The sequence below is a fragment of the Phanerochaete carnosa genome (genome assembly GCF_000300595.1).
Source record: "Phanerochaete carnosa HHB-10118-sp unplaced genomic scaffold PHACAscaffold_3, whole genome shotgun sequence".
Lineage (NCBI taxonomy): Eukaryota > Fungi > Basidiomycota > Agaricomycetes > Polyporales > Phanerochaetaceae > Phanerochaete > Phanerochaete carnosa.
The window spans coordinates 492,816-519,005 of NW_006767630.1; the positions used below are offsets into that span (position 1 = coordinate 492,816).

The 26,190-nt window shown below is 54.5% G+C and overlaps 9 protein-coding genes across 9 annotated transcripts; 4 read left to right on the forward strand and 5 right to left on the reverse strand.

Moving 5' to 3' along the window:
- Positions 1-1,625: 1,625 nt before the first annotated feature.
- On the forward strand, positions 1,626-3,924 carry PHACADRAFT_251234 (uncharacterized protein). The gene is made up of 4 exons (XM_007392831.1): positions 1,626-1,852; positions 1,975-2,059; positions 2,116-3,168; positions 3,221-3,924. The coding sequence occupies exons 1-4, from the start codon at positions 1,739-1,741 to the stop codon at positions 3,781-3,783; spliced, it is 1,815 nt and encodes a 604-aa protein (XP_007392893.1). The 5' UTR covers positions 1,626-1,738; the 3' UTR covers positions 3,784-3,924.
- Positions 3,925-4,120: 196 nt separating this feature from the next.
- PHACADRAFT_170797 (uncharacterized protein) lies at positions 4,121-4,831 on the forward strand (the record flags this gene model as incomplete). Its single annotated transcript, XM_007392832.1, has 5 exons — positions 4,121-4,187; positions 4,246-4,363; positions 4,414-4,474; positions 4,533-4,653; positions 4,708-4,831. Exons 1-5 carry the CDS (start codon positions 4,153-4,155, stop codon positions 4,829-4,831), a joined length of 459 nt encoding a protein of 152 aa, XP_007392894.1. The 5' UTR covers positions 4,121-4,152.
- Positions 4,832-5,113: 282 nt separating this feature from the next.
- On the reverse strand, positions 5,114-7,249 carry PHACADRAFT_192695 (uncharacterized protein; the record flags this gene model as incomplete). Its single annotated transcript, XM_007392833.1, has 10 exons — positions 5,114-5,183; positions 5,243-5,488; positions 5,549-5,595; positions 5,653-5,696; positions 5,755-5,976; positions 6,033-6,176; positions 6,250-6,429; positions 6,494-6,566; positions 6,648-6,692; positions 6,752-7,249. The coding sequence occupies 10 exons, from the start codon at positions 7,247-7,249 to the stop codon at positions 5,114-5,116; spliced, it is 1,569 nt and encodes a 522-aa protein (XP_007392895.1).
- Positions 7,250-8,217: 968 nt separating this feature from the next.
- PHACADRAFT_192696 (uncharacterized protein) lies at positions 8,218-9,448 on the reverse strand (the record flags this gene model as incomplete). Its single annotated transcript, XM_007392834.1, has 7 exons — positions 8,218-8,330; positions 8,381-8,485; positions 8,544-8,732; positions 8,796-8,846; positions 8,903-9,061; positions 9,113-9,154; positions 9,202-9,448. The coding sequence occupies 7 exons, from the start codon at positions 9,446-9,448 to the stop codon at positions 8,218-8,220; spliced, it is 906 nt and encodes a 301-aa protein (XP_007392896.1).
- Positions 9,449-9,799: 351 nt separating this feature from the next.
- On the reverse strand, positions 9,800-10,614 carry PHACADRAFT_251237 (uncharacterized protein; the record flags this gene model as incomplete). Its single annotated transcript, XM_007392835.1, has 2 exons — positions 9,800-9,858; positions 9,912-10,614. The coding sequence occupies one exon, from the start codon at positions 10,612-10,614 to the stop codon at positions 9,931-9,933; it is 684 nt and encodes a 227-aa protein (XP_007392897.1). The 3' UTR covers positions 9,800-9,858; positions 9,912-9,930.
- A 2,845-nt stretch (positions 10,615-13,459) lies between these two features.
- PHACADRAFT_206449 (uncharacterized protein) lies at positions 13,460-15,200 on the forward strand (the record flags this gene model as incomplete). The annotated part of the gene is made up of 9 exons (XM_007392836.1): positions 13,460-13,494; positions 13,547-13,566; positions 13,619-13,770; positions 13,810-13,984; positions 14,063-14,087; positions 14,157-14,231; positions 14,620-14,665; positions 14,717-14,755; positions 14,810-15,200. The coding sequence occupies 9 exons, from the start codon at positions 13,460-13,462 to the stop codon at positions 15,059-15,061; spliced, it is 819 nt and encodes a 272-aa protein (XP_007392898.1). The 3' UTR covers positions 15,062-15,200.
- A 43-nt stretch (positions 15,201-15,243) lies between these two features.
- Positions 15,244-17,403, reverse strand: PHACADRAFT_138754 (uncharacterized protein). Its single transcript, XM_007392837.1, has 10 exons — positions 17,118-17,403; positions 16,885-17,070; positions 16,763-16,830; positions 16,595-16,711; positions 16,516-16,539; positions 16,442-16,462; positions 16,332-16,394; positions 16,128-16,283; positions 15,823-16,075; positions 15,244-15,774 (listed from the first exon to the last, which is right to left on the reverse strand). Exons 1-10 carry the CDS (start codon positions 17,341-17,343, stop codon positions 15,449-15,451), a joined length of 1,440 nt encoding a protein of 479 aa, XP_007392899.1. The 5' UTR covers positions 17,344-17,403; the 3' UTR covers positions 15,244-15,448.
- A 116-nt stretch (positions 17,404-17,519) lies between these two features.
- On the forward strand, positions 17,520-20,653 carry PHACADRAFT_206451 (uncharacterized protein; the record flags this gene model as incomplete). The annotated part of the gene is made up of 4 exons (XM_007392838.1): positions 17,520-18,516; positions 18,567-19,863; positions 19,914-20,544; positions 20,608-20,653. The coding sequence occupies exons 1-4, from the start codon at positions 17,611-17,613 to the stop codon at positions 20,651-20,653; spliced, it is 2,880 nt and encodes a 959-aa protein (XP_007392900.1). The 5' UTR covers positions 17,520-17,610.
- A 610-nt stretch (positions 20,654-21,263) lies between these two features.
- PHACADRAFT_206452 (uncharacterized protein) lies at positions 21,264-23,070 on the reverse strand (the record flags this gene model as incomplete). The annotated part of the gene is made up of 6 exons (XM_007392839.1): positions 21,264-21,690; positions 21,743-21,781; positions 21,830-21,945; positions 22,004-22,144; positions 22,951-22,985; positions 23,036-23,070. The coding sequence occupies 6 exons, from the start codon at positions 23,068-23,070 to the stop codon at positions 21,439-21,441; spliced, it is 618 nt and encodes a 205-aa protein (XP_007392901.1). The 3' UTR covers positions 21,264-21,438.
- Between the last annotated feature and the right edge of the window lie 3,120 nt (positions 23,071-26,190).

The window sequence follows — 26,190 nt, forward strand, 5'->3', positions numbered from 1 at the left end:
AGCTTGAGCGTGCAGGCGCGATGCAAGCGGGCCCAGGTAGACAGCAATGAAATTCGCGGCGGTCTGTACTACCTGTTGTCGCTTGCCAGGACAGTGAACATTGACAGGTCATTAGAACCGCATACATACGACCTATACCTACGCAAGGGCGACCTGCGTGGGAAAATCGCCAGGACACACCAACGCTTCGGCAGCCACAGGGCAAGGGCAACGCATAGGCTTGGGGCCTCACCGGGTGAGATGGCCGCGGAGGAGGCGGCGTTACTTTTTGCGTGACCTGGAGTAAACCTCGGTGAGCTTGAGAGAAGCGTCGAAGGGTTTATCGACACAAATTTGGTCATTTTCTGCCGAATCCAGTGAGCGCTCATCAATTTCAAGCTCAGCGCACAAACGTTTACGTCCAGAGATAAGAATGTTCTGTCTCGCCACTCGGAGGGCCAAGTAGCCATTGTTTACTATGGCCTGCAATGTGGCTAAACTACAATACATGTGTTTATTTGATAGGCCCTGCCATGTTATGGGGCTGGGGCTGTTCTCCCGTTACAGTCCACTGGCATGCCCAGGTCCGCATGTACAACTTTATCGGCCGTCTCAAGGTTTTCGGCGCATACTCTGCGAAATCGCGGAAAATGAATCAAAGTATGTTTATAGAGCCTTCTAGCTTGGCTGTAAATTACTTTTAGCTCAGTCTAATAGACGTTTACGACCGGATGAGAGCGCCGAAACTCGGTTTTTCCGACAATTCGTCAAAAAAATCGAGGACAAAGTATTGGCGGTGTTGGTGAAAAACCTGTGTGACGTGTGACATTCGGTATAGTGGTAAACGTGCAGTACATGCTTCCAGAAATATATCAACGATAGGCCGAGACGCTGCGCGAGGTCAAAAAGCAGCATGTCCCGACTAGTACTTGGCCCTATACTGTATGTGTACTCTGAAGCCGTACGACCGGACTTGGAGCAAACATGTTGCTTGTAGAGAAATATACTATCTGCAAGAAAAATAAGCTCCCATTAGCCGACTTGAATGATTGATCACTTCATTGCTGGTGATGCGCGCTCTACTAACTGAGCTAAACGAGGTCGTTCACACGCGACGCTAAGCGGGCCCGAGCTCGTGACCCCGGACACCACTTCTGAAGTCAATAAGCTAGGCGATTTGCGACCGTAATCGCCATCTGTGAACATTCTACAGGGCAGAGCAGAACATGGCTAAATAATATACATGAGTGGCTTTGTCTACTGAAATGGTCATCCCGGGCAATCTCGCTCTGCAAATCTTCACGGATTATTCGATCCGATGACGGCGCTTGCCGCAGAATCGGTACTCCGGGAGTTTTATGTTGCATTTTACCAGATTTTCAACGACGACGACGATGAGTCTCTGGCCGTCCAACACACACTGTCCACCGACGCCTAGCCATCCTTTCACTCTTTTAACATCCTCTGCGAGGGGCCGGCTCAAATTTTCCGGCGATCCATCTCGCTTTCCACGCTCATGATGGACGCCAATAACGCTAGCGCCCATAATAAGGACTTCTTCGACGACTTCGTCGTCAACCCTCATCGCCCTGCTGCCCACAGCGCGCAGGTCGAAACACCCGAACTGCTGGAGACCAACGACAGAACGAGCCCGTTTCATCCTAGCATGCAGCCGCAGTCGTTGCAGAACGGTGTCGGCATGGACGTCCTCGAGGGCCTGATAGCGATGCAGGACGGCCACACGGGCCAGTCGAGCAGCATGTCGAGCCCAACGCAGCAGCAGCCGACACCGCAGATGCTCATGGAACACCAGATGCGCCTGAACCAGCTCCAGCAGCTGTACCAACTACAAACCCAGATCTTCCAACAGCAGGTGAGCGGTTCTCAGCCCCCCATCCGGCTACAGCGATCAGCGTGGCAGCCGAGCCACGAGTCCCACACGCGCCGCCGCTGCGGCTGCTGTCTGCGTAGAACTGTACTTATGCGTGCTTCTAGATCGAGCTCTTGAGTGGGCAGACACCCTTCATGCCGCTGGTGATGGACAGGACGAGAGAGCAGCAGCAGTACCTTCCTACTCCAGGTGCGTGGCTCAGATATTGGCAGGGTCTAACCGAGTTCTCATGACGTTTGCTTCAGCCGCTTCAACAGAGATCCCCCCGCAACCAAGCCCTGGTTTCGTGCCTCCTATGCTGCTGCAAAACTCGGAGCCGAACGTGAACTCTTCGCAGAACGCACACCAAAACAGCGACCAGCAGTACATGCAACACCACATGATTCCTTCTGCGCCGCACTCTGCTCCCGCCAACCTCGTCTTCCAAAACATCCACAGCAGCCCGTATCCCATACCACCGGCTGACATGGACTTTGACGAGATGTCGCCCTTGACCAGTCCGTGGCTGGGCGCATACAACACCGGACAAGCGTCAGATATGCCAGAGTCGTCCCGAGGAATGCAACAGCAACAGCAACACCCTTCTTCGTCTGGCACAACCGCACAGAAGCGGCGCACGGCGTCTCCCACCAGCGACGATCGCGGCGCGCCAGGCCGCCCTTCTCGGAAGCGCCAGACACCCGCCAGCCGCCTTACGATCCCGCCGAACACAGTCGCGCCGTCGATCCCGTCCATGAACCGCACGCGCAGGGGCAGCCTCCGCGGCGGGACCAAATCGGCGAGTTCGACGCCGCTCTTCCCGCCGCTCGGCCCTGCCGCCGCCGCCGGGGCCATGACGCCGCCGTCGAACCGTTTGATTCGCAGCGGCCCGAGCCGCGGGGCGGCGACGACGCCGATCGAGGCCCCCGGGGACACGCCCTCGCCCGTCGACCTGTCGATGCCCCCGCCCGCGACGCCGCTGCCGCAAGCGCCGCTGCACTTTGTGCCGCAGGGCAACGTCGGCTCCGCGGAGCACACGCCTGCGCCGACGCCGACGCCCGTGCCGCCGCCACACGCGCAGGGGCAGGGGCAGATGCAGATACACGGCCTGATCACGCCCGTCACGCCCGCGAGCATCATGAATCTCGGCAGGCTGGGCACGGACAGCTCGCTCACGCCGCCGATCGCCGTGGACGCGAACGCACCACAAGCGGCGAACAAGACGAAGACGAGGGGTTCAGCGCGGCCCCGGTCTGCGACCGCTGGAAACACCTCCAAAGCGGCGCTGGTCAGCCCCGCGCTGAAGCCCATACGTCCAGGTGTGTTTCTGCCAACTTTTTGTATCTTGAACAGGTCACTCACCTTCCACAGCAGGCGGCGGTAGCGGTCGCGGAGACGGCGGTTCGTCAAGCGCGGCGTCCACGTCGTCGCCTCCGGGCGGCGGCGACGGCGGCGACGGGGGGCAGCCGCCGTTGCAGGTGCGCAAGACGTCGCACAAGGCGGCGGAGCAGAAGCGGCGGGACTCGCTCAAGACGTCGTTCGACGACCTGCGGCTGCTGCTGCCGCCGATCCCGCTGCCGTCGGACGAGGGGTACGCGGACGAGCCGGTGCTGCCGGGCGCGATGCCGCCGCGCGGCCCGCCGAAAGGCAGCGCGGACGGCCCGAACCGCGGCGTCAGCAAGCTGCAGCTCCTTCGCTGCGGCAACGATTACATCCGCCGCCTCGCCGGCCGCGTCGAGCGCCGCGACGACGAGATCGCGTGCCTCCGCGGCGAGGTACGGCGGCTCAGGCTTGTCACGGGCGGTGAGGCGGTGTCGGAGGAGGGCTTGGAGCCTGTCGACCTGGAGCGAGACCTGGACGCAATCGAGGCGACGCTCGTGCCGCTGGGGCGTTCGGCAGCGTTCGCGGAGGACGACGAGGACGGCGGCGACTGATGCGTGCCCGTTTTAGGACACGCTGTCTCTTTCCTGGCTTTGCGCTATGCGTCTCTGGGCCCGTTTGCGGGCTGTGGCAGTCGCCATTTTCGTTGGGACTGGCATTTAGACTTGTTTTGTCTAGCTGAAAAGTAATGGAACTACGGTCGTGAACATTCTCGCTGGTTTTGCGTCCGTGGCTTTTTGCAACCCTGCAGCCCTTCCCTTTTCAGGGACAAGCGAGACGGAAACTTGGCCTGCCCCTCCCGATGGGATCTGACCGTGTGATGCCCTGATCGCCCTCACGTGACGCGCCCCGGTGTTATCTTCCACCGAGGCCCGGCGAGGGTTGCTTTTTCTCCTCGTCGTCCCCCACGCCAGCACACGACCATGGCGAGCGAGCAGGTCGCTGTGCGACACCCCTTGTGCGTCGGTTTGTCTCTGCGCCGAACTGAGTGGTCTGATGCGCCTCATTCCTTGCAGCTCCGTTATCTTCCTGCTGCACATCGCGCTCGAGGTTCCGGTCGCGATACAGGGTCTGTTCTCGCCTATGTCGCTGCCGTTCCTGCAGATGAACAACACTGCGGCAGTGTTCATCAAGGTGTGCTATCTACTTGCATACTATAGTTGCTGTATCTGAATACACTATAGCTGTATGCTGCGCTGTCCGCCGGTATCTGTGCCGCTTGCTTGCTTTGCTTCGGTCTTCCTGGTGAGTTATCATGTGTGTATATCATGCATGCAACATTGAAACGTGCAATTCACTGCAGAATTTTTGCCTGGCAAACGAGCACTGGCCATAGGACTTACCATCTACCACGTCACTTGCTCCACTATCCTCTACAACGCACCGCGCTTCATCCCCTTCTCTCTCGGTGCCATCGCAGAGGCGTACGTCCATGCACCTGTCCGCTTTGGCTATAATGGTGCTCACCATTTCTTTAGGTACAAGATCACCCCAGAGAACGTTTGGGGTACCGTCCATGGTTTCATTGGACTGGGCTTCGTCATCTGGTGGCAAGCTACGGTCCAACTCGCCGCTGCCATGCGCAACAGCACCAAGACGTAGTAATCCATCTCTTTCTGTGTGATTCACTGTGTATTCTCGTTGCTAGTCTCGACCGCCGAATCCTGGATTTTTATGCACCATGTGATGTACTCTTGCTTGTTGTATTCGCTCTGCCGTGTATGTTCTGTACGGTACAGGCTACGTGGTGACAGGAAAACATCTTTTTACATCTGCCAAGTGTCCCCCAAACCCCGAGAAATTGACTGCTACAATAAGTGAAAACGGCGACAGTATCCGTGTATTCATGAGATCGACACGTCGGTTTGTTAAAGCTCTTGATGTTCAGTCGACCCTACGCATCCTGGGTATAAACGCCCAGATGACGATCATGGTCGACATCATCGACACAATGCTTCACATGACACGTCAGACAACACCACGACCAGCACACCGAGAGAAGAGAACACTCACAACGGCTGCAACGATGCGATGCCGAACTTGGACGCGAGGAGGCCGGTGACGAGAGGGAGGATGGCGGAGCCTGTCTGGCCGACGCCCGCGATCCAGCCGACGCAGCCGGTGAAGAGCCACGTCGGTAGGACGTGCTTCGAGTGGTTCACGAGGATCGGGTACATGGGGCCCAACAACAGCCCGATGACGCTCACCGCGATCGCGTTCTCGACGAGCGAGGGCACGACCCAGACCGTCACCTCCAGTCTGTGCGCGGGAATGTGTTAGTGCGGGGGAGGGGGAAGCGGGGGGAAGTGAGAGGCGCACTGGATGGCGAGGAAGGCGTAAATGAACATGACGCGGCGTTCGCCAATCTGGAGACGGGGGATTGTTCAGAGAACGCGACTCAAGGTGTGTATGCCCTCACTGACCTTGCGGTTCAACCAAAGGAGGAGCACCCGTCCAAGCATCAAACCTTCGCGTCTGGCATCAGTGCTCCACTGGCAGACCCGGTGCTCGTGCATAGCACTCACCGCCAAAAAACCCAGACGAGATGTAGCCGGCGGTGACGCCGCCGTGGCGCTTCTGCTCGATGAAGGTGACGCTCCAGCTGCCAAGCGTGACCTCGACGCCGACGTAGATGAGCGCCCATATCGCGAGGAAGTGCACCGTGCCCATGCGCATGATCTGCCGGAGCTTGCTGCTGCCTGTGTTATCCGGGTCGGTGGGTGCCTCGCCGATGTCTGCCATGACGTCTGCCACGAACGGTGGTGAGCCACGCTCGCGCGGCGGTAGAGGAAAAGGCGCTCACCGTCCTGCCGCCTGAAGCGGAAGGCGACGATGAGGAAGGTGATGTTGAGCAGCGTGATGCTCACGGAGATGAGGTAGTGCAGCGACCACCGTTGCTGCGCCGCAAAGTGCGTCGCGGCCAGCGGCGCAGAGAACGCCCCGAGGCCTGCCACACGGGCGGTTTTGTGATTGTTAGTCTTTCGTTTGATGCAACGGTGTCCCTGCAGCTGGGCACGCACCGTACGACGCATGCAGGAGGCCGAGCTTCGTGGCCGAGTCCCGGAGACTGCCTACAAAGCCGTTGCCCTGGCAGGTCTGCAGCGCGAGGCCGAATCCCGCAAAACAGAACGCCGTGCACATGAGGGGGAACGGGCCTGCGATGACGTCCAGGCTGTAGGCCAGCAGCTGGAACAGTGCACCTAAGACGCCCATGAGCACTGGAGGGCACGGGCAGTAGTGCGCATATGCCGCGGAAGCACCTACCGATAACGATGGTCTTGCCGAAGCCATATCGGTCCGAGAGATAGATGTTTGCAAGTGCGCCTGCGACAAAGCCCTACAGTGTATGCGCACACGCGGGGGTGAGCAAGACGGTTACCACGGACAGCGACACCACATGAGAAAAACATGAGCTCACCACCACATTGAACACGAACAGCAGCGAGACGACCGCGAAACCGATCTGCCGGCGGCACGGAATCACTATGCGTTACCCTCGCAGCGACCGCCCGAACTACTCACGTCGTAGTAGCGCTGTATCGTGGGCAGCAGCGGCCCCGTCGAGCCGTCGTTCCAGCCCACGCCAAAGAAGTTCCAGCACAGCGCCGCGAAGCACACCATCGCCTTCCGCCGCTGCCTCCTGCGCTCCGCGGGCGCAACGAACGGCACCGCGCTACTCGCGCCGTCTGTGCCGTGCGCGCCGGCCGACCCGACCGCGTCGTCCGCACCGGCGGGCGCGCACTCGACGTCGCCTCCGCGCTTCGACGCGAGGCTCGCGAGCTCGATCGCCTCGCCGGCGCTGGCGGCGTCCGGCGCGAGCCCCGCGGGCCGGACACGGTTGATGTCCGAGCCGCGCCGCCGCATGTTGCTGTCGCCGTGCAGCAGGACCGCGGCGGGTGCGAGCAGCGCCGCGGCGGGGCGCAGGTCGAGCGCGGAGCCGGTCGCGTGAGAAGCTGCGGAGACGTCTGGTAGTGGTGTTGTCTGTTCTGTCAGCGTGCCGTCCACGGCGGCCTTGGACATCCTGGGCAGCGTGCGGTCGATCGAGGTCACAGTGCGAGAACGTTAACGAACCTGGGAGAAGAGTGGAGACGGTTGAAGGGAAGAGGATGCCAGATGCACGAAGGCTATAGGAGAAGACGGGGGCAATAAGTTCTCGAGCTCTTCTGAGTCAGATAGACGTAAGGGGCGTGCGGCGACCTGGAAAGAGCCAATGGCCAATCGCGCAGGAACCCGAGCTCCGTGCCTAGAGCGTGCGGAAAGGTGAAACTCAAACGGACTGGAATTCGCAAGGAAGGCGCAGTGGAACTTACAAGATGCTGCCGTCAGGTGGTGTCTGCGGACAGCGTCCATCGCTTCTGGCGACACAACGAGGCCTATTTCTCAATGGGAGGCTGATAAATGCTGGGAACGCTCGCTCGTTCGCGCGGCCGAAGATGCGATGCGGTGCCTCGCTGGACGTAAATCCACAGGCTGCGTCTCATCCATCGTCTTCTGTCGCCTTTCGGAACTTCGTCGGCAACCCGGGCTAGCACATGGCACAAGCGCACAAATATTCAGGTCGACAGTTAATGCAGACCCGTGATGATGTGTTGGTCCTGGATATAGCTGGAAGTCTAGGCACTAGGTACGACTGGTGATATAAGCGTGATGGATACGCGAGATAGGAGGCGCGTGGCGTATTACTAGTGCATATATGTATGCTGTAAAGATAACGATGCTTGGTAAAAGTCGACGAAAAATAGATGCGCGGAAACGCTTGCGGGATAGCATATAAGTATGTGGGATACTTGAACGCGGTGATCAAAGTTGAGCGGTTTACATGAGGGGGATGCCAAGGATGGCGCCCAAATCTCCACGGCATCCAAGCGAGCTTGATTTGTTCTGCGCCGACCTTCCGCGCTAGTCCAGGCAGACAGCGATTTACCCTGCAGAACTGCGGTGCCCACTCTGTGTAGGAGCCCACCTGAGGACACGTCAGCCCTCCTCCGTCAAGCGCAGCGGGGCTTGACGGGCTCTTCTTCTTCTGAGCCGAAGTTGAGGTTCACCGGCGGCAACCCAGCTCTGGAGTCGGTTAAGCGCAGGATCGCGCTGCGAGAGTGGCCTAGGCGAAATGAGCACTCGTCTACGTGTGAAAGAAAAGGTATGGCTTACGTCCTGCGAAGAGCCTGGGTGGAGGCTTGTTTTGCCTGACGGAGGGACTCCTGTACTGCAGTCCGGACCATCCCTTGCTGGATGATGCCACCAAGCTAGAGCCTCCTTAAAAATATGCGAGCTCAGCAACCCTGTTATTGTGAAAGAAGGTAGTATGATTCACCCGACACCGAGCCCTCGATATTCACAGAAGCACTAGTCCCATGGTATTCCCCTGCTTCAACGACAGGATCTTTGAGTGACTTGAACGAATCGACGAACTCTCTAAACGCGTCATCAAGGTCGGACATGATGCCCAAAGAGTCCTCGCTCAGGGAAGGCAGTCCTCGGTTTAACAAGGGAGTCGAGAAGGCTAACCAAGGGCTAGACATGACACCTTCTATTCTGAGAGGTCACAGACGATGAGAAGACCTACATCCGATATCAGGATCTTCCAGCGTGACAGTGGAGAATCTCGTAGACACATCTGTTACAAAAAGGCGTAGTTAGCTCACATTCTATAACGAACGAGATGTCACTCACCACGAGCCATGAGGTCGAAAGCGTTTGATAGGGGAGTGGATGGGCTAGAGGTATCAGGAGAAGAGGCGAAGGACTCGAGGAGACCTGTCTCAATGCCTTCGCGATCATAGAAGAGAAAGTCTAATGATTTCTCTTCCGGACTCTCAGTGCGGCTGCGGTCTGCGAAGCTAATCAGCGAACGAAGTTCATGGCCCGTTTGGATGAATATACCGTGGCCAGACAAGGCGGCGCCATTGTCTGTTTCGGTATCACCTTCGAGACTGTCAGAGTGTGGCCTGTCGCAAGAACACCGTACATACCGTCAGTCATAGCGGTTAGAGAGTTCTCAAGGTGTTTTTCCCCTATCCGGTAAAGATGTCTCGATGGAATGGGGGAGATATTGTCGACATCCGAGTCAAAGGTTGAATCGTATGCAGGGGCTTCTTGATAGCTGCACAGCGAGTCTTCCGCAAATCGCACCCTCCGTACCGACCCCGGTGTGACACCGTAGTCGAAGGCAGTACATGGATCTCGGGTGGTGCTGCGTTTCGTCCATTGAATTGGCATGGTCGACGAGTACATGATGACGGGAGGAGGGTGAGGTAAAACGCGAGCAAGTGCAGATTTTAAAGAGGACAACAGGCCACCTAGTGGGACGGCAATTTCCGAACCAACAGTCCCATAAACGGTCACGACATTGAACGATCATTGTGAGCCATGCGCCCTGGCCCAAGCAGCTGCGCAAAAGGAAAACGTCGGCCATGGCCTTGCATCGGGAACCAGCGACCGGTTCCGCGCCTTGGCCACGCGCCTGGCGAAAAGCTCTGTTGCCCTGTCTCTGGCACCGAAGGCCTTAGATTGTAGACCGAAGCTTTGTAAACATACCTGGACAGGAGTGAGACGGCTATTTTGTGCGCGAATGTGGTATATTATCCCCGAGAAATAGCAAATGGTACATTCTGATTCACTGATGCTCGCTGAAATACCTATCAGTAACCATGCCAGAATATTTAAAAAGCAAGAGTCTTACAAGCTTGTATGTTTGGATTTCATGGGTTCCATGTGTAATTTTCCGCGACGACCCAGTTCACACGCTCATTGTTAACGCGTGAGAGATACGTAGACGTGTCATGGATCAGCTCCCCGGTGAGAGGCATCAGCATCCCGGAATCGGGACCATGAGACGCGACCACCCTCCAAGACTCGGCGAAGTGACTGCGACGCGCGCAGACACCGTATTCCGTCCGCACAACTTCCTGCGCCCAGTCGCCTACCTGGATACAAACACCGCGCACGGTATCTCCATCCATCAGCTTGAGAGCGACAACGTTCGTGCCAGGTACGATATCTTCTTCTCTCCAGACCTCCTGATACTTCTCTACACGTCCCGATGCAGGGTTCGGCATCTCCCCCGTCTCCAGCAAGTCCCCGTTAGCAAGCACCTTCCAGAGTCCAACATCCGGGGCAGCGTCGCCGCCCTTGTCGACGCGGTTGTCGACCAGATGGCTAAACGCGCACCTGCCGTCGGAAATGTATTCTTTCTGGCCGGCGAAGGCCCAGTCGCAGTTCGCTGGGTTGTCCAGGAACGGCCGAAAATCCGTGTAGAGATTAGTGGCGCCGCCGGCATTGAGCACCAGCGTTGAGGTCGACTCGGACGGCTCGTTGTGCAGGAACCGGATCGAGATCCTCCGCGAGACAGACGGAGAGCGCAGTCTGCCGTCGTTGGCTGCCATCTTCGTATCGATAGACTTGGCCAAAGTCGGAATCAGGCATGGGTGATTGACGATGTGGCGACAGCGCATCAATTTGATGCGCCATCACGCGCCATCTTAGACCTCGAAACCCTGGCGCTAACACGTCTTGTCAGAAGCCGCGGAGGCACCGTTGACGACAAGGCTCTGCTCGTGAAATCGAACAGAGGATGTAGGCTCTGCAAGCATACAATCAGATCATATGACGTGCTCTGTTTGACTTCTGTCTCGTCAGGTTTTCGCCTCTTCAGCATGGCGGCGGAGCAACGGACAGCCCCAGTCGATATTTTGACTTTCCACCGTCCCCACACGATATTGGGGCTCAAACGGTCTCATGTCGGTTCCATAGCCGGAATCCTGGCTGCATGTAAGTGTTACCCACTCCTTATGACGGCGCAGCTACACTCAATCCGAGCCATAGTTACTTGGCCTCACGAAACCGAATCGGCCTAATAGCATACAACGTATCAGTCTGAATTAGGACTCATACAAGCCTTACGCACCGATGCGTGTGGTGATGGAATGCAAAATATCTGACAAGGGTCCTCTCGCAGCTAAGAGAGCCAGCATAGATGGTGCCTGGCCCGGAAACTTCCCGCTGACTGGAGCTGTCTTTGTTCCGACTTGAGCCGTGTTTGTCCGCCTGCTTCACGCTATCAACTGAGGCATCGTAACTTCGCAACCTCACCCTTGCTTCAGATGCTACCGGCTGTGATCTTGGCTTGCATGACCTATGGCATATTTCGACGCATCTAACACTCAGTCAATGCACTCCTGTTACCATACCAATCGCTGAAGAAGGCATTTCCAGACCATTCGACACCACGCCGCGTTTCCAACGCAAACAGCCTGGCTTTTGAACCATGCGTTGACGCTACCCTCCGTCCCCCGCCCGATAGGCAAGTCCCTTTCGCTGAGTCTGCCACGCGAGTCTGCTATACTCCAAGCCAACGGCGCTGTAGCCGCAGCCGGGTCTTTAGGTATGCTTCTAACTCGATGCGGAAACGCGCGAGAGCTAGGTGCTAACCAATGGAGTACAGGGCAACGGTCGGCTTTGTCAAATTTACGATCTCGTGATTGACCGCGGTCTGTCGGTGACTCCGACAGGCTGTGGTCAATCACGCAGCCAATAAAGCCTGCGGCAGCGACAACTCTATCTCCCGACGTTCTGGGGAATGGTATTCGCTCCGAGTCATTTCGGAATCATCGCACCTGGTGGCGAATATGCAAGGAGTTCCATGATAATTTCAACATCTGCGCTGCAAGAGCTCATGGATTACCACAGAAGTAGCGTGCAACTCTACTGATGGCCGTAGTGATTTGAGTCTAAGGGGGCGGGGATGTACGCCCGACGGTAAGCCGACTCGGATTCCTCATATCGTGCGACGATTATACAGCTAAACTATTTTTAGGCAAAATAATTCAGAGACGATAGGACTAGAAGGGAAGGGTACCGGCCTGCGGGCGACCTCACTTTAATTTCCTTTATCCATACCATGTATATCAGTTTCCGCGCCAAATTATCAAGCGGTGAGTGACTATTCGCGCGAGTCTCGTACTGTAGCTCATATCAACCCACAGGCTGCAGGCGACCTTCAAATCTTCAGGCTCGCCATGTGCTGTATGCTCAAGCTAGGCGACGTGCCTAGCAGAAATGCGCAATGTTGCTGGTCACTCCTCGTATAGTCTGCTCTATGTTCCCGCCGTTGATCACCAAGGTCGTGCTATGGCAGCCTGGGGTGCCCCTAAGTGCGTCTACAGGGTTCAAAATATCCGAGCGTATGATTTTTTTTTTTTCAGATCCGACTGGGGCTCCCGAGACGAGCCATGACCGTCTCTCAACTGGTATCTCGGGTGTTGTATACAAAAAGATGGAGAAAGATGGAGAAATTTTCTCGATTATCGGCATGAAACAGTTGGCACGCCTTTACGCATGGCCCTGCGCCATTTCGGCTCAGTTCAGTCAGGAGAGTGGACAAGTACAGGCTGAATGACCCGATATTTTTTCATCAGACACTAGACTTCGACGACGCAGTCATAGAAGCTACGGGTAGGACAACCTTGATTTCGACTGATCTCGTACTAGTTGCTGACTCTTCGATGCGCAACGGAAAATCCAAGCCCTATAGCGCCCACACAATTCTGATCGCCCGGCCTGTGATCCCGTGTGGTTCGCAAGATGGATCACATCTTTCGGTCAACGAGCATGTCCATTACTTGCTAAGGTGGATTGAAGCTAAAAAAGATACCGAATAGGTCCTTTCCCTCAACTGAGGTTCGTGCTCGTTTTCGGAGACTCCGCTGATGCTCTCGTAAGCCAGCGCACTTGAAACTATACCGGTGTCATTATCATCATTCCGTGCAACGGCGCGTCTCGTCATCCTTCGGGTTATCCCATGGTGTCTCAACTGAGATATTGCGTTCTCTACTACGATTGGCTTCGAGGATTCACCGTTGAGCTTAATGGTGAGCCCCTCACGCCCAACATCTCTACGTGAACGTTTTCTATGCTACTGGTCTTAGCGCTTCAGTAGCATCATTGGCTTTTGGGCCCTTCAGATGCTCTTTACTCGTGTTAACGGCCGAGATCTGATTTTACCAGGGACTCTGAATGTGCGCTCCTGGCAGGATACTAGCGCGCTGCTCCTGCAATCTTCGTGATTGACTTCATAGTCATGAAGCAAAGTGGGACGCCAACACCACATGAGACTCCCGGCTATTGATGATAGATTTATATATACGTGGTTTCCAGTGGGCATCGGATATTCAACATCCAGCCTCTTCGCAGACTAGCCGCGGCGCACTCACGTTCAAGGCTCCCAGCGCGATGTCCTCCGGCTTGGCAACCGCAGTCTCACAGCTGTGTGTGGTTCTGTGCCTACTGGCAAGGTGTGCTTAGTATTATTTCCAACAGTATGGCATATGCAATCATAAGTGAAGTAAGGCGCTGTCATAAGATTCCCGGTGCTGACACCGGATGTTACAGCTTTAATAATCTACGATCACTTGATCACGCTCGACCAAGAAGTCCGTACTGTGTGGCAACAGAAGTTCTCAATTGTTTCCCTTCTCATTGTGTCTACTCGATCGACACCACTTGCAACGGTGGTATTCGCCTTCATCCCAGAAGGATTATTGGTAAGCCACTGTTTTTTCATATAGTAAAATCTGACATAGGCCTTTTTCAGAGGTATTGATATCGCATTATCCGACTGGGACAGTGCTGAAGACGAAATCGAATACAGCTGCACAGCCTTTGGCTGGATAGCCGTAGTCCCTCAGCTCGTGGCGTTCACGCAGACTGCCGGTGAGCACAATGCATCACTACCACCTGGTGTGCTACTTGACCATTGTCAGTCTTCTCTGCACTGCGTGTATGTGCAATATGTAATCAAAATTACACTCTGTTCGCGATTGTGCTGATCCTAAGTCTTCCGCCTGTGGTTACCAACGCTGTAAGTAGTGTAACACTCTTTCGAAGTCCTGTATTGTTGATGCCCCTCCGAGTACAACTTATCACATAGCTTCCTGGTATACTTTCCCCCGCCAGTTGATATATGCACCTCGACCCCTGACTACTCTGATGAGGTGAACCACATGTAAGTCTGTTGCGTTACCGCCATTATTTTGCACTGGCACATACTCAGCCTGACTTTGCTAGCTGTATGTTTCCGAGACTTACCTTATAAATTTAGCTGCCTCTCACTATTTTTACAGTACTCTTAGTCACCCGCGTTCCATTAATAGCCGCGGACTTGCTCGTCCAAGTCATGACGTGGATGAAAACCTATCGTCAGTACAGAGAAGCAAGATCATTGAACATGAGGTCTCCGTTTACCGTACGTCTCATCCATGACGGTAAAACCTTCTCTTTGTGTTAGCAACGTCGGTTATGACCCCTTATCGGTCATTTTAGGCACAATCTACTTCTTGCAAGTTTTAACCATCAATAACCTTCGTTGTCTTCTCACTTATAGCAATCGGTAGTATCCTTCTCGTCCTGAATGTCTCTCAGATCGTATCTTTCTACTTTGTAAGCAACCCACCTTTCATCAGGGCCACCTCGCATACTAACCACTCACAGGAGTCTGTAATCACTGTCACTGCATTTGCGAGTATATTGGTGAGTCTGCTGCCAAAGAAGTTCTGAATCATCCAACATCTCCATGCTCCCCAGCCGCCTATTTTGATTTGCCGCTTCATGACGGATCTGCGGCTAGTCAATCGAGACGAATCCTCCACTTCTGAAGCCGGAATGTCCCAGCAGCAGCCTTCATTGCGCATCCCGACGTTCAACGATGGCACAACACCAAGTTTCGCGGCGAACATGGGCGAGCCCCTGGACTACGGCCAGAATGATAGGTGGGATCGTAACGATATACATGTCAGCAATGAGCAGCCTATAGTGCAAGGAGAGCCCCACGCCTAATTAGATATTCGATTATTGTGTACCGAGGCTACCAGTGGTCTCATTTTCGTTCTGTCTCACAGATACCGCCTTGTTTCCCGCTGTCCCTTCCAGGCAGAGCGCAGCTTTTTAGTTAGATTAAGGTCTCGTGACAGTATATAAGAACCTCTACCTCTTGTAGATATTAGTCGACGTTTTCTTGTACCAACCCTAGCTCAGCTGTGTGCATATACGATATGCTGTTTGCTGAAGTTTACTGCATGTTCTTGCGCGAAGACAAGGTTTTCAAAGCTGAATCACTCCTACGAAACTGTAGATAAGTTTCTTCATCGGTCCAGATTTCTTATATCATTATGATGGGAGAAAAAAATCGAGGAGAATGCATGCAGATCCTGGTCTGTCCTTCCATTACGCCGTAGCAACTTCGGTCGCCTCCGGGCGACGCTTGCCCTTGGTATCCTCCGCATAATTCTCGTAGAAATTAGCCTCGTCCTTACCCCCGCCGCCGTCGCTCCTGCCTGGCCCGTCCCAGAAGTGGAATGCCTGGCTGTGTACGCCATACGACGTCGGGACGACCTCGAGGAGATCTCCACGGGCGACTTCGATAGCAGGGATCTCAGACGCAGGGAGGCCGATGAGGTAGGCGAGTATGCAGCGGATGACAGACGCATGGCCGATGATAAGCAGGTCCTCTCTCTCGCGCTCTAACTCAATGAGCGTTGGCTCCAGGCGCACTACAACTTGTCAGCGGAAAGGGCTGCCAGACGCCGCGATGCACTTACCGCAAAGGTCGTGATAGCTCTCCGCTCGGGGCGCGCGATACGCGTATGGATCCTTGACAAAACGCTCCCACTCATCGGGGAAGTACTGACGGACCTGCTCCGGCGTGAGTCCGTCCCACACGCCGGGGTTAATCTCTGACATCTGCGGCTTCTCGATGACTTTGACGCGTGGCGCAGGCATCGCATCGCTAGCGGAATGCTGAAGGAAAGGCCAGGCGCTATGGTGAGACCGCCGCCGCGCGGAGGTCCAGATCTAAGAGTGAGGTGAGCTGCCGCAAGAAACGGACATTGACCACCACACGTACGACCAACCGCCGGTCAGCGCCATCGAGACCGCGCTGCTCGAGCGACTTTGCTCGACGTTCGAGGACAAATTCTTTCAGCCGTTCGGCGTATTCCCACCCCGCCGGAGAAAGGTCTGAATCTGCCTTGTATGAGTGCTCAATGAGAGATTGCCCTGACTATATGCGTGTTAAGACGACGAAGAGATGGCAGCTTCCTAGACCTACGCGAGCAAAATATATAGTACGGAATCTATTGTGGATATTCATGAGGAAGAAGACGATCCTTGACTGAAGGAGGATGAGAGTGCGCTATGGGGCAGTAAAACTTTGCAAACCTGGAGGTAGCCGCGAATATCCTAACGAATTATGATGAGCTCTGGTCCAGTGGGAGCAGTGGGATAATGCTCACGTTCACCATGATCTTCTCTCCAACCTTGCAACAGGAACGCATCAGACGTGTCTATTGCAAGGTATGCATAGGAGCTCACATTTACAATACGGATGTTCGGCACAGTTGTCTCTTCGACGGTCTCATAATGCTTCTCATGGTCGCGTATGCGCTGCAAATAATCTTCAATGGCCTTCTCAGGGTCCCATCCACGGTACTAGCGTTGGACATAAGCTTAGTTATCTTCCATAGCATTTGAGGAGCATACGTCAGGTGATGATATCTTGACCCCTCGGATATTCGACAGGATGATGTCCTCGTTATCGCACATCGATTCTATATACTTTAGCTCAGCTCCGCGGCCAGGTAGCGCGAAGAGCAGGTGCGAACCAAGGAAGATTATGTGGACCCCCTTCATCTCTGCCTTCTCCGCCAGCTCCTGTCGCTTGGCCTTCGTACCGTTGTTTGCGTCGTAGATGACGACTTGACCACCTCCGTCAAAAAAGCCCCACACGAGCTGTTCGCATCCGCTGATGATACCGTCCCGGAGGGCGATAGTCTCTGGACTCTTCTCGCCTGATACATGCCTCAGAGCGATTTCAAAGATAGGCAAAGCTATTGACCTAGCGTGAAGTAGTCTGAGGGAAGAGTCTGTGCACTCCCCAGCACTTTCCTGCGATAGTCTCCGAGCGAGATGACCTGAACTTTCACTCCCGTCCATCGCAGATATCGCTCGAGAGCTCGTGATATGTGAGTCTTGCCGCGCGCCGGTAGACCAACGGTGCAGACGAGGATTTTACCAGCATGGAAGAGAAGACCGGACGCTGTCGTGTATAATGGGGCAACCATGATATTCTGAAGGCGACGTCCTCACCGCGCGGGTCGTCGACAAGGATAAGGTGTAGAGAGCCAAACCTGTCGTCGGCTCCAGCATTCACACTGTAATCTTATCTTATCGTTTAGGGCGTTAGGGCACGTGATTTACACGTGATCTTACAACATTCTCGTCCAGAGTTCGACTGTTCTCCGACCACAACGACGACGGCGACGACCTTGACGGCAGCCAGCAGATTCCATCGCCAACATTTACTACACTCACATACTAATACCTACGCTATGTCTTCTGTAATTGACAGCCCCCCTCGTGCTCTTCCGGTCAAGTACAAGACGCCCCTCGGTACGCGTTGGGAAAAAGAGAAAGCCGCTGCTGGTCAGGGCGCGTTCGACTACCCCGACGACGCCAAGTTTGTCGGACCCTGGATTATTGGCGAGTGTGTCGGCAAAGGCGCGTCCGGCCATGTCAAGATCGCTCGGCATCGCCGCACTGGCCAGCTTGCCGCGATCAAGATCCTCCCCCTCCAACCGTTCGTCACCAGTCGCAACGCGCAGGCGCAAGCCAAGTCGGAGAAACAGCGCATGGGTGTTGACCGCGAGATCACGATGATGAAGCTCATGAACCACCCGAACATCATGCGCATCTATGACGTCTATGAGGGTGACAAGGAGCTCTACCTCATCCTCGAATACGTCGAGGGCGGCGAACTTTTCGACTTCTTGGTCAACCGCGGCAAGCTAGCTCCCCTTGAGGCGCTCGGATATTTTAAACAAATTGTCTACGGTCTGAACTACGCGCATACGTTCTCTATCATCCACCGCGACTTGAAGCCTGAGAACATCTTGATTCACTCCATGGACCCTCCACTTATCAAGATTGCCGACTGGGGCATGGCTGCTTTCGCCCCTCCGTCTCTGCAACTCGAAACTAGCTGCGGCAGCCCTCACTACGCCAGCCCAGAGATTGTCAACGGACACCGCTACACTGGCACTGCGACCGACATCTGGAGTTGTGGCGTCATTCTATATGCTCTTCTGACAGGCCGACTTCCTTTCGACGACAAGAACGTTCGCACACTTCTGGGCAAGGTCAAGCTCGGGAAGTACGAGATGCCAACCCACATCGACCCGCTTGCCAAGGACTTGCTCTCGCGTATGCTGGTCGTCGACTGCAAGAAGCGAGCCACGGTGAGCATACCTGGTCCTCTGAGGTACTCTATAGCTGATGTCCCTCTTAGATGGCAGAAGTCCTGGAGCACCCCTGGCTTCAAGGCGTTACTCCAGGGATCACCTACGTACCTGCCCCACCCGTCTCTGAGCTGGCCAAACCTCTGCCTTCTGCTCGACATATCGATCGTGACTTGTTTCATTCTTTATGCGTTATCTGGGGTCGCCATGCGGATCAGGAACAGATCAAGGCCGACCTGCTCAGCCCTGCCGGCGAAGGTATTTTGGCTAAGGCGTTCTATTTCTTGCTTCAGAAGCATCGCGAACGAACTATGGAGGAACACGGCATCCTGATGGACGACATCCTGAAGTCACCTGGGAAAGTCGTCATAAAGCAGTACTCGGCTCCCAAATATCGCAGGGGCGAGTCGGAGATGACTGTGCCAACGATGTCCATGTTCCCTACGGCCTCTACGATCTCAGAACCTGGTTCGTCTGCCTGTCGCTCGCCTCCTCCGATCCGTCCGATTCAGATTCCTGGCCTACCCCATATGGAGAAGACCTCCCGAGACCATCCTCCGTCACCGGTCGGTCCTCGCCCTCAGCGTCCTCGACCTACGTCCTCCCCTGTTGGTGACAGTCGTGATATTGTCGCGTCTCCTGGTCCCCGCGCCTACGCTTCGGATGCTCGCTCACGCATGCACTCTGCTGGTTCTCCAACGCCTATACGAAAGGTTCAACTCTCTGAGATGCTTGCCAGTCTACCACAACATTCTCAGCCGCTTCAGACTCGCTATCCTGGTTATGCTGGAACTTCTCGTCCGCCTTCGGTTCTTCCGCCTGTCACTTCTGGTCAATCTGCCCGGGGCTCTTCGTCTGCGGCTCCTGGCTTTGTGCACGCCCCTGCTCCTGTCCCCGCTTTGGAACCGAAGATTCTGCCTATGATCACTGCGCCGAAGGTTGCCAATGCTGAGCTTCAGAAGGCAATTGATCAATATGCGAACATTGTCAACGAGCACGTGCAAACCTGGAACACCGCACACTCTCAGCGCGTTTCTGGGCAATCGGTGGCAACCTCTGCTGATACTGATGTCCAACCCTGGGACGGACACGTCCGAGTTCGCAGTTCTCGTCCAAGCGATGGAGCGCAGAAGGACTTATTCGCCCGGTTCGAGGAGCTCAAGGAGAACAAGGAGAACATTGAAGAGGTTAACGTGACGCAGAAAGTCCCCCAAGGCACTGTTCCTAGGAATCAAAGCGGTCTCGGGTTTGACTCTTCAGTTCCCATGCCAAGTGTTCCTCTTGGGAAAGAAATGGCGAACCTTCTCGTGCTCGGTGGAGCAGAGAAGAAGGAGAAGAAACATCGCTGTAAGTCGTTTTACCTCCTTATTAACCCTATAACTGATGTCTGTAAGTAGCTTCTGGTGTCGATATTGGCTCACCTAGCCTCCAGAAGCGCGGGACGTTCTCCTCCATGCTTGGCTCTCCGACCCCTATGTCACCCCCGCCGTCGACAGTCCTTGGCTCTCCTGCCGTTGGCGAATTCAAGGGCTGGTTCTCGAACCTGTTCCACTGGAAGGTACAGTCTTACCTGCTGTACTCGTCTGACGACGTCGCGACAAGCCGGAACGAGGTCCGGCAGCTGCTCCAAGGGCTTGGCATCTCGGTGCTCGAAGACTACCAGTGGGGTATCTTCAAGTGCCGCGCGGAGGACGTCTACGAGCATGAGACCCTCGTGCAGAAGGCGACGCGCTTCCGAGTCGAGGTGCACAACACGGCGGGGTATGCGCATGGCGTAGTCGCAACGCCGCGGCTCTCGCATAACGCGATGTCGCCGCAGATGTCGGCGGCGCGCAGCCGTCCGTTCCTCGAGCGGCCGCACGGGTGTGACACGGTCATCGCGCTCGTGCTCGAGAAGGGCTCGGTCACGACTTTCAAGGCTGTGTATCAGCGTGTCAAGGCGGACTGGCGGCTCGATGCACTGCAAAGCCCGAGGGCGTCGATCGTTGGGGGCAGTGGAACGCCAAGCATCGATCAGCGGCTTATGGCGTGAGGGGTTTGGATTGCGTCTCGGGGCAATTGGTATCACATAATACTGGCTTAATACCATAGAACACTTCTGTGCGACCATTACTACGTGTCATTCGTTTCAGTATAGACTAGAAAAGGTCCTGCCGTGATGTGTTTTCGTGTGGTGCTCGGACTCGTTGCCAGCAAATGGACCAGTACAGTATGTATATGTCATTCCTTGGCCTCCGGTGTAACACAAAAGCACACACAAGATTCGTGACTATCGTCATCAAGCGCCTCGACACCGGGGCTCCGCACACCAATTAATCGCTGCGTTCGCACCAACGTACTTATTATTACATCCATGGACGGCAGCCCAGCGTGCCCACATGATATACCACCTTAGTATGCGCTGATAGCTGAACACACCGTGTCTGCGTTGCCACCCTCGGGAACCTCGCCGTCCCGGCCACTCCCGCCTTGCACCCGACCTGAGGGCAAGTTGGTGAGTGACAGCGCACCGTCGAGGGATAGCACAGGAGGCGAAAGAGGAGTCGGAGAGATGACAATGGAAAGGCCCTGGACGAGAATTTGGTTATTTTGGGTGACGTTATCGTTGTTCCTCGCAATGAGCCAGACCATCACGAACCTCTATAGTGGAAGCATCTCGTGTGTCTCTGTGACAAATGCGGCGAGGATAGACCATGGAGGAGAATAGACCGGCCTTGGGAGATTGTGGATGGTCTTGATTCGAATCAGACAGATTATGCAAGCACATGATACGTATCGCAGCACACATTTATACCCAGATCAAGCTGTATCGAGTCAAACAAAAAAAAGAAAGGAAAAATGCCCAAGGATGCGAATTCACATCAATAATGTCCCGTGCCATGAAAATTTGATAATCCCGTGGTACAACTGCTGGATGGTTGATTAGACATCCAGCTCTTCTTCAGTGCGCGGCACAGGCTGCTCTTTGCTGACATGCACGTCGTCCCCCCTGTCATCTTGATCGTGGTCCAGTGGTTCGCCAATGTTCCCCATGAAACTCGGTGTTGCATCATTGTTGAATGTCGGCATGTGCAACGAAACTAGCTGCTGAGACGTCTTGACTTCAGAAGTAGCGGATCTGCCGAGGCTGAGTTGGCGTAGATTCATCATGAGGCGGCAAATCAGAATTTGTGGCTGAGTGGTGCAGAGATGTCAGACGGTCGGGAAGCCTTGCCTGTGGGCTCACCATTACACCTGTGAACGAGGAGATGCTGCTTATAGAATTCTGTAGATAGTCAGCATATTGGGTGGTGCTAAGAAGCGGGTCACTTACGAAGTAGATAGACATGAGCTGAGAGAAATTCAGGGCCAGAAGGATGCTGGTGGTGGCTGTCAGTAGAGGAACAATGAAGGCAATTGGTATCGAGACTTGCGAGAAGTATATTGTGCCTAACGGAACCAACCAGATGTCAAGTTTCTCACCGCTAAAACAAAGGAAGAGTCTTACCATCCTTTATAAGACATGTAGTGAGCGGAGACTTGATGCTCAATGCCCTTGCTTCTCTGTACTGCCGATAGGTCTTCTTCCATGTCAAAATCAGGACAAACAAATCCGCAACAATCATTGGAACGCGGGTGACGAGGAGCACTGTAAAAAAAAATCAATGGTAGTTACACCCACAAATTAGTGAGACCATACAGCTAGTAACAAGTTCAAGTTGAGTATGTTTGCTTAGTAATATAGTAACAGCTGCGAGGCAATAGACTTACGCAACATTTGTTTCATCGGAGTAGTCAAGGATCTCCACACATGCATCAATCGGCGAAGGAAAATATAGGAAGGAGCTATGGACTAAGGCATACTTGCATAGACATCGGTGTCAAGTGTGACATTTCAAGACTCTGCCTGTGGGGGCCGGAAGAATGTTGCACTTACAGTATTGGTGATCACAGGTGGAAGACTCAGGGTAAGCACGATCACGAACAAGACAAAATTCCGATCCCAGATTGCACATACGCGCAGTGCAGAGAAGACTAGCGGCAATTAGGTTGCGCACAAGATTTGTCTGATGCGCTGCTCTCACCGGCGGTCTGTGCGAACCCCACGAGCGTGGGAATTATCGCTATCCAATTGATGGCTTCGCAGCTGCATTTCACATCGTCCTCAGTACTGTCCAAGTCGGATCATGCGAGACATACCTCTGTAACATGTCTATGTTAGATGCGGCTGCACGGAACAACAACGGCTTACCACTGTTTCTGCCGGGATGAAGGTAAATACCGCCTGCAAAAGCAGTGCCCATCGAGTGGACACAATGAGAAGGGAGACAATCGAGAGCTTCTGTTGCCACACGGTGCGGACTTCTTGGTCGAGCGTAATCAAGTGATCGTAAAATACTAAGCCTGCAGTCTCCGGTCTCAATACTCAGAACCTCTTCACAGAGCCGTACTCACCTGCAACGGCAAAGGTCATATCGTTGGAAATGATACTAAACACACCACATCAGTGGTCGCACACAGTTCAGAGCGAGACACATACGTTTGTGATAACATGGGTACCAAATCAGAGGACATTATGCTAGAGGCTTTGAATGCAGGTGCGACAGTTTGCAAAGAGACTCGATGTCGTATATCCGATACCCATTATGGAGGTATATATACACCTATAGCATCGTGCTTATTGGTAATAGCTGAGGATGCTGTGTGGTGTTGAACAGCGCGCGATATTGCAAGGAGCGATTGCGCGGCACATTCAAAGTTCTCGACCATGAAAGCGCAATTCGGCTGCTAAAAGGAGGAAGGATACCCCGTATGATCCAGCGTGCGGTGGTGCAGCCGGTAGGCCAAAATCAGTGGCCTCGAAAACCATCAGATAGAGACAGCAGAGTTCGACAGGGCTTGTCTGCACAGTATGAGAGAACCATTCCAATTGGCTAGCAAGGAACATGATAGCTCACCTGAAACATCATGTCATACCCTAAAGAAAGATACAATGATGAGATGTGGGACACAAGATGTATTTTGGCAGTGGTATTGATGATCATCGACGTGTGCAGACTTATTGGGACATCAACAGATCTGCGAACGCAAACTGAAGAATGTCTTCTGTTCAGCGTAATACCTTGTCTCCCATTCGGCTCAGCAAGTAGCGAATCCGTCGGTCGGCTGATAAATTAAAGTCGTCTCCGAGCGGACCGCACGCAAGACGGTCAGAATTGCACGGCAATTACACGATTGCTTGCCTTCAAACAGTCGATGACTGCGCGATCTGTCAAGCTTGAAAGTCTCCCGCTCGCAGTAGGTCCGAGCACCGCACGCAGAATATCACGACAAGGCCACATCTAGTCGATATCGAAATGAATGTACGTAGTGACCCTGGTCACACAGAAGTGAATCGTTTCGTTGGGCCTGTAGATTGCGTACCAGACGCTCCGAGGTACAGTGCAGATACCTCGTGCCATAAGCTGGGAATTGATGCTTGGGCGTCCTATTCCCACCAGTAACCGATGACCCCAGGCTCTACAGCGTATCGAGCCTTCGGTTCGTCTGGACGCGCTGATACACGGCCTTGGACGTCGGACCTAGCCCATATCGAACACGAGTGTAGTCACCGCGTCACACCTGTGCAACCGGTCGATCCGCGCGCAGCCCACATCTGCGGCGGCATTGGATGGTGCGCGAGCCGGAACACTATGGAGGAGAGATTCGGTGAAGGGTCAACAGTAGATGTCTGTAAGGGAGAGGGAAGGAGTCAATATATGTAAGGGGAAGGTACATGGGGGAATGCAGTGCCAGCTTGCACGAGCTACAAAATCTGGTCATAGAGCGGCAAGTGCCGGTTCCTATAAAACTAGTAATAGTACTCAGCAACCTGACTCACTCAAATACTTACTTCTTGTGCCCGCACTTGCCGTGAAAGTCGCCTCTATATCGCACGCAAAACGCCGCTCCGCTGCCGTACTCTCGGCTGAAGAGTCCATTAGTATGTGATGCATGAAAAACGAAGATGGTAATCGTCGGCGACGCTAGGAAGACAAGGTCTAGAACACTTACGGGAGGGGGAAGTGTCCTGGGATAGCGACGCCGCCAGCTGGTTTCAGAACAGACCCACCGGTCTGGCGCACTTATTGAGCGACGGGTCCTTATTTGCGTGAACGACTCAGATCGCAGGACACCCTGTCGCTTATGAAGCTATGAAGCGCCGCCTCCTTCTTGCTTTCCGAGTCAGACCCCCATTCGCCGCCCGCGTACATGTGAAGAGGGTCGTGCCGAATGAGATGAGAGAGATGGGAAGGGCTGTCCTGCATTCGATGCAAATGAGAGAGCAGAAGAATTCACGAGAAGCGCATCGAGCGTTCAATGATTCGAGCTCCGCACCGACTGCCGGCTGAGCCTCGTGGAGGCGTCGGTGACGCGAACGCTCGTCGTTATTGAAGCGCTCAGCCTGAGGCTCTCGATATGTACCTCGGCGGCGGGACCGTGCTCAATATTGTCTATGAACGGGTGCGCCTGGCCCTCCCTTCTCTGTTCTTCATCACGTCTCCCTAGCAAAACCACTGTTGGAGATCCTCACACGCCTCAAAGCCTGTAGGCGCGTCAGCATGCTCTTCAGGAGTGAATTGCCGCTGCATGTGGTGAGCTGGTTGTACACGATTTTCGTACTGTGCCAAAAGCTGATGGTTGTTGTACAGACGTTATTTTGGCCCATCTGTAGCATCTCCTGTATACGCTCGTCATATTGCTGTGATATACATACACATATGCCCTGTATAATAGCATTCAATTCATGAACAAGTCGCGCGAGCGCGAAGAGTTAAAGCCGGTCGAATTTCGATGGTTACATTGGCAAAACTGCGTGCTCCCGTTTTGCTCCGAGCTAAATGTCAGCCACGGCACTCATACCCGAGACGGCTTCATGCAGCATGGACCGATATGATGATCTATATTCCACGCATACAGTCGTTGGTACATTAACTGCTAAACGCGGAGGACCCGCCGCACGGTGGCTAGGGAAGCTGAGGTCTCCCCAGCCAGTCCACCAGTGGCCCAGCATGCGCGGAAGTGAGCGCTTTTCCCGATGGCATGCATGGACTTAGGCTGCGATCTTGAGCTTGGGGTTTTGGGCGATGCGCGCGGGCGTGACGGGCTCAGTGAGTGCCGCGGCATAGGGGCAGTTTTCCTGGAGCAGGATGAGCACATTCGCAGAACTCATGCTGTGCTCTTCCCTCACCGCATCCAGATTCGCGACTGGCAGTGAATCCGAGGAGTCGAACTGGGAGTAGGCCGTGAGCACGAGTCACAGCAGGCCCATTGGTTACACCATTCAAGTCTATTGGACTCCACGAAGTTTCCCGAGCCTTTCTCATTTTGGCAGCTGAAGTCTACTTTTCATAAGCAGGAACTCTGAAGGCGGCTGGCGAAAAGTCAGCCTAGCAGCAAGCGAGAACAAATTCGCGCGAACGAGACTGAATCACGTCTTATCACGAGAAAGCAAGAAATGAGCACTAAGTATTGGCATCTCAATTTTCCCAACGAGAAGGTTCTTGAGCACCTCGCGGCCCGAAATGCGTGCTGTGTCATAGAACGACACATAGTCAAGCGTCGAGAACAGAATGTCCGCGAGGCCGAACGGCAGCATCGGAGGGATCCATCCTGCGTCAAAGCATAAGCGGAGGCGAACACGTAGAGTCACGT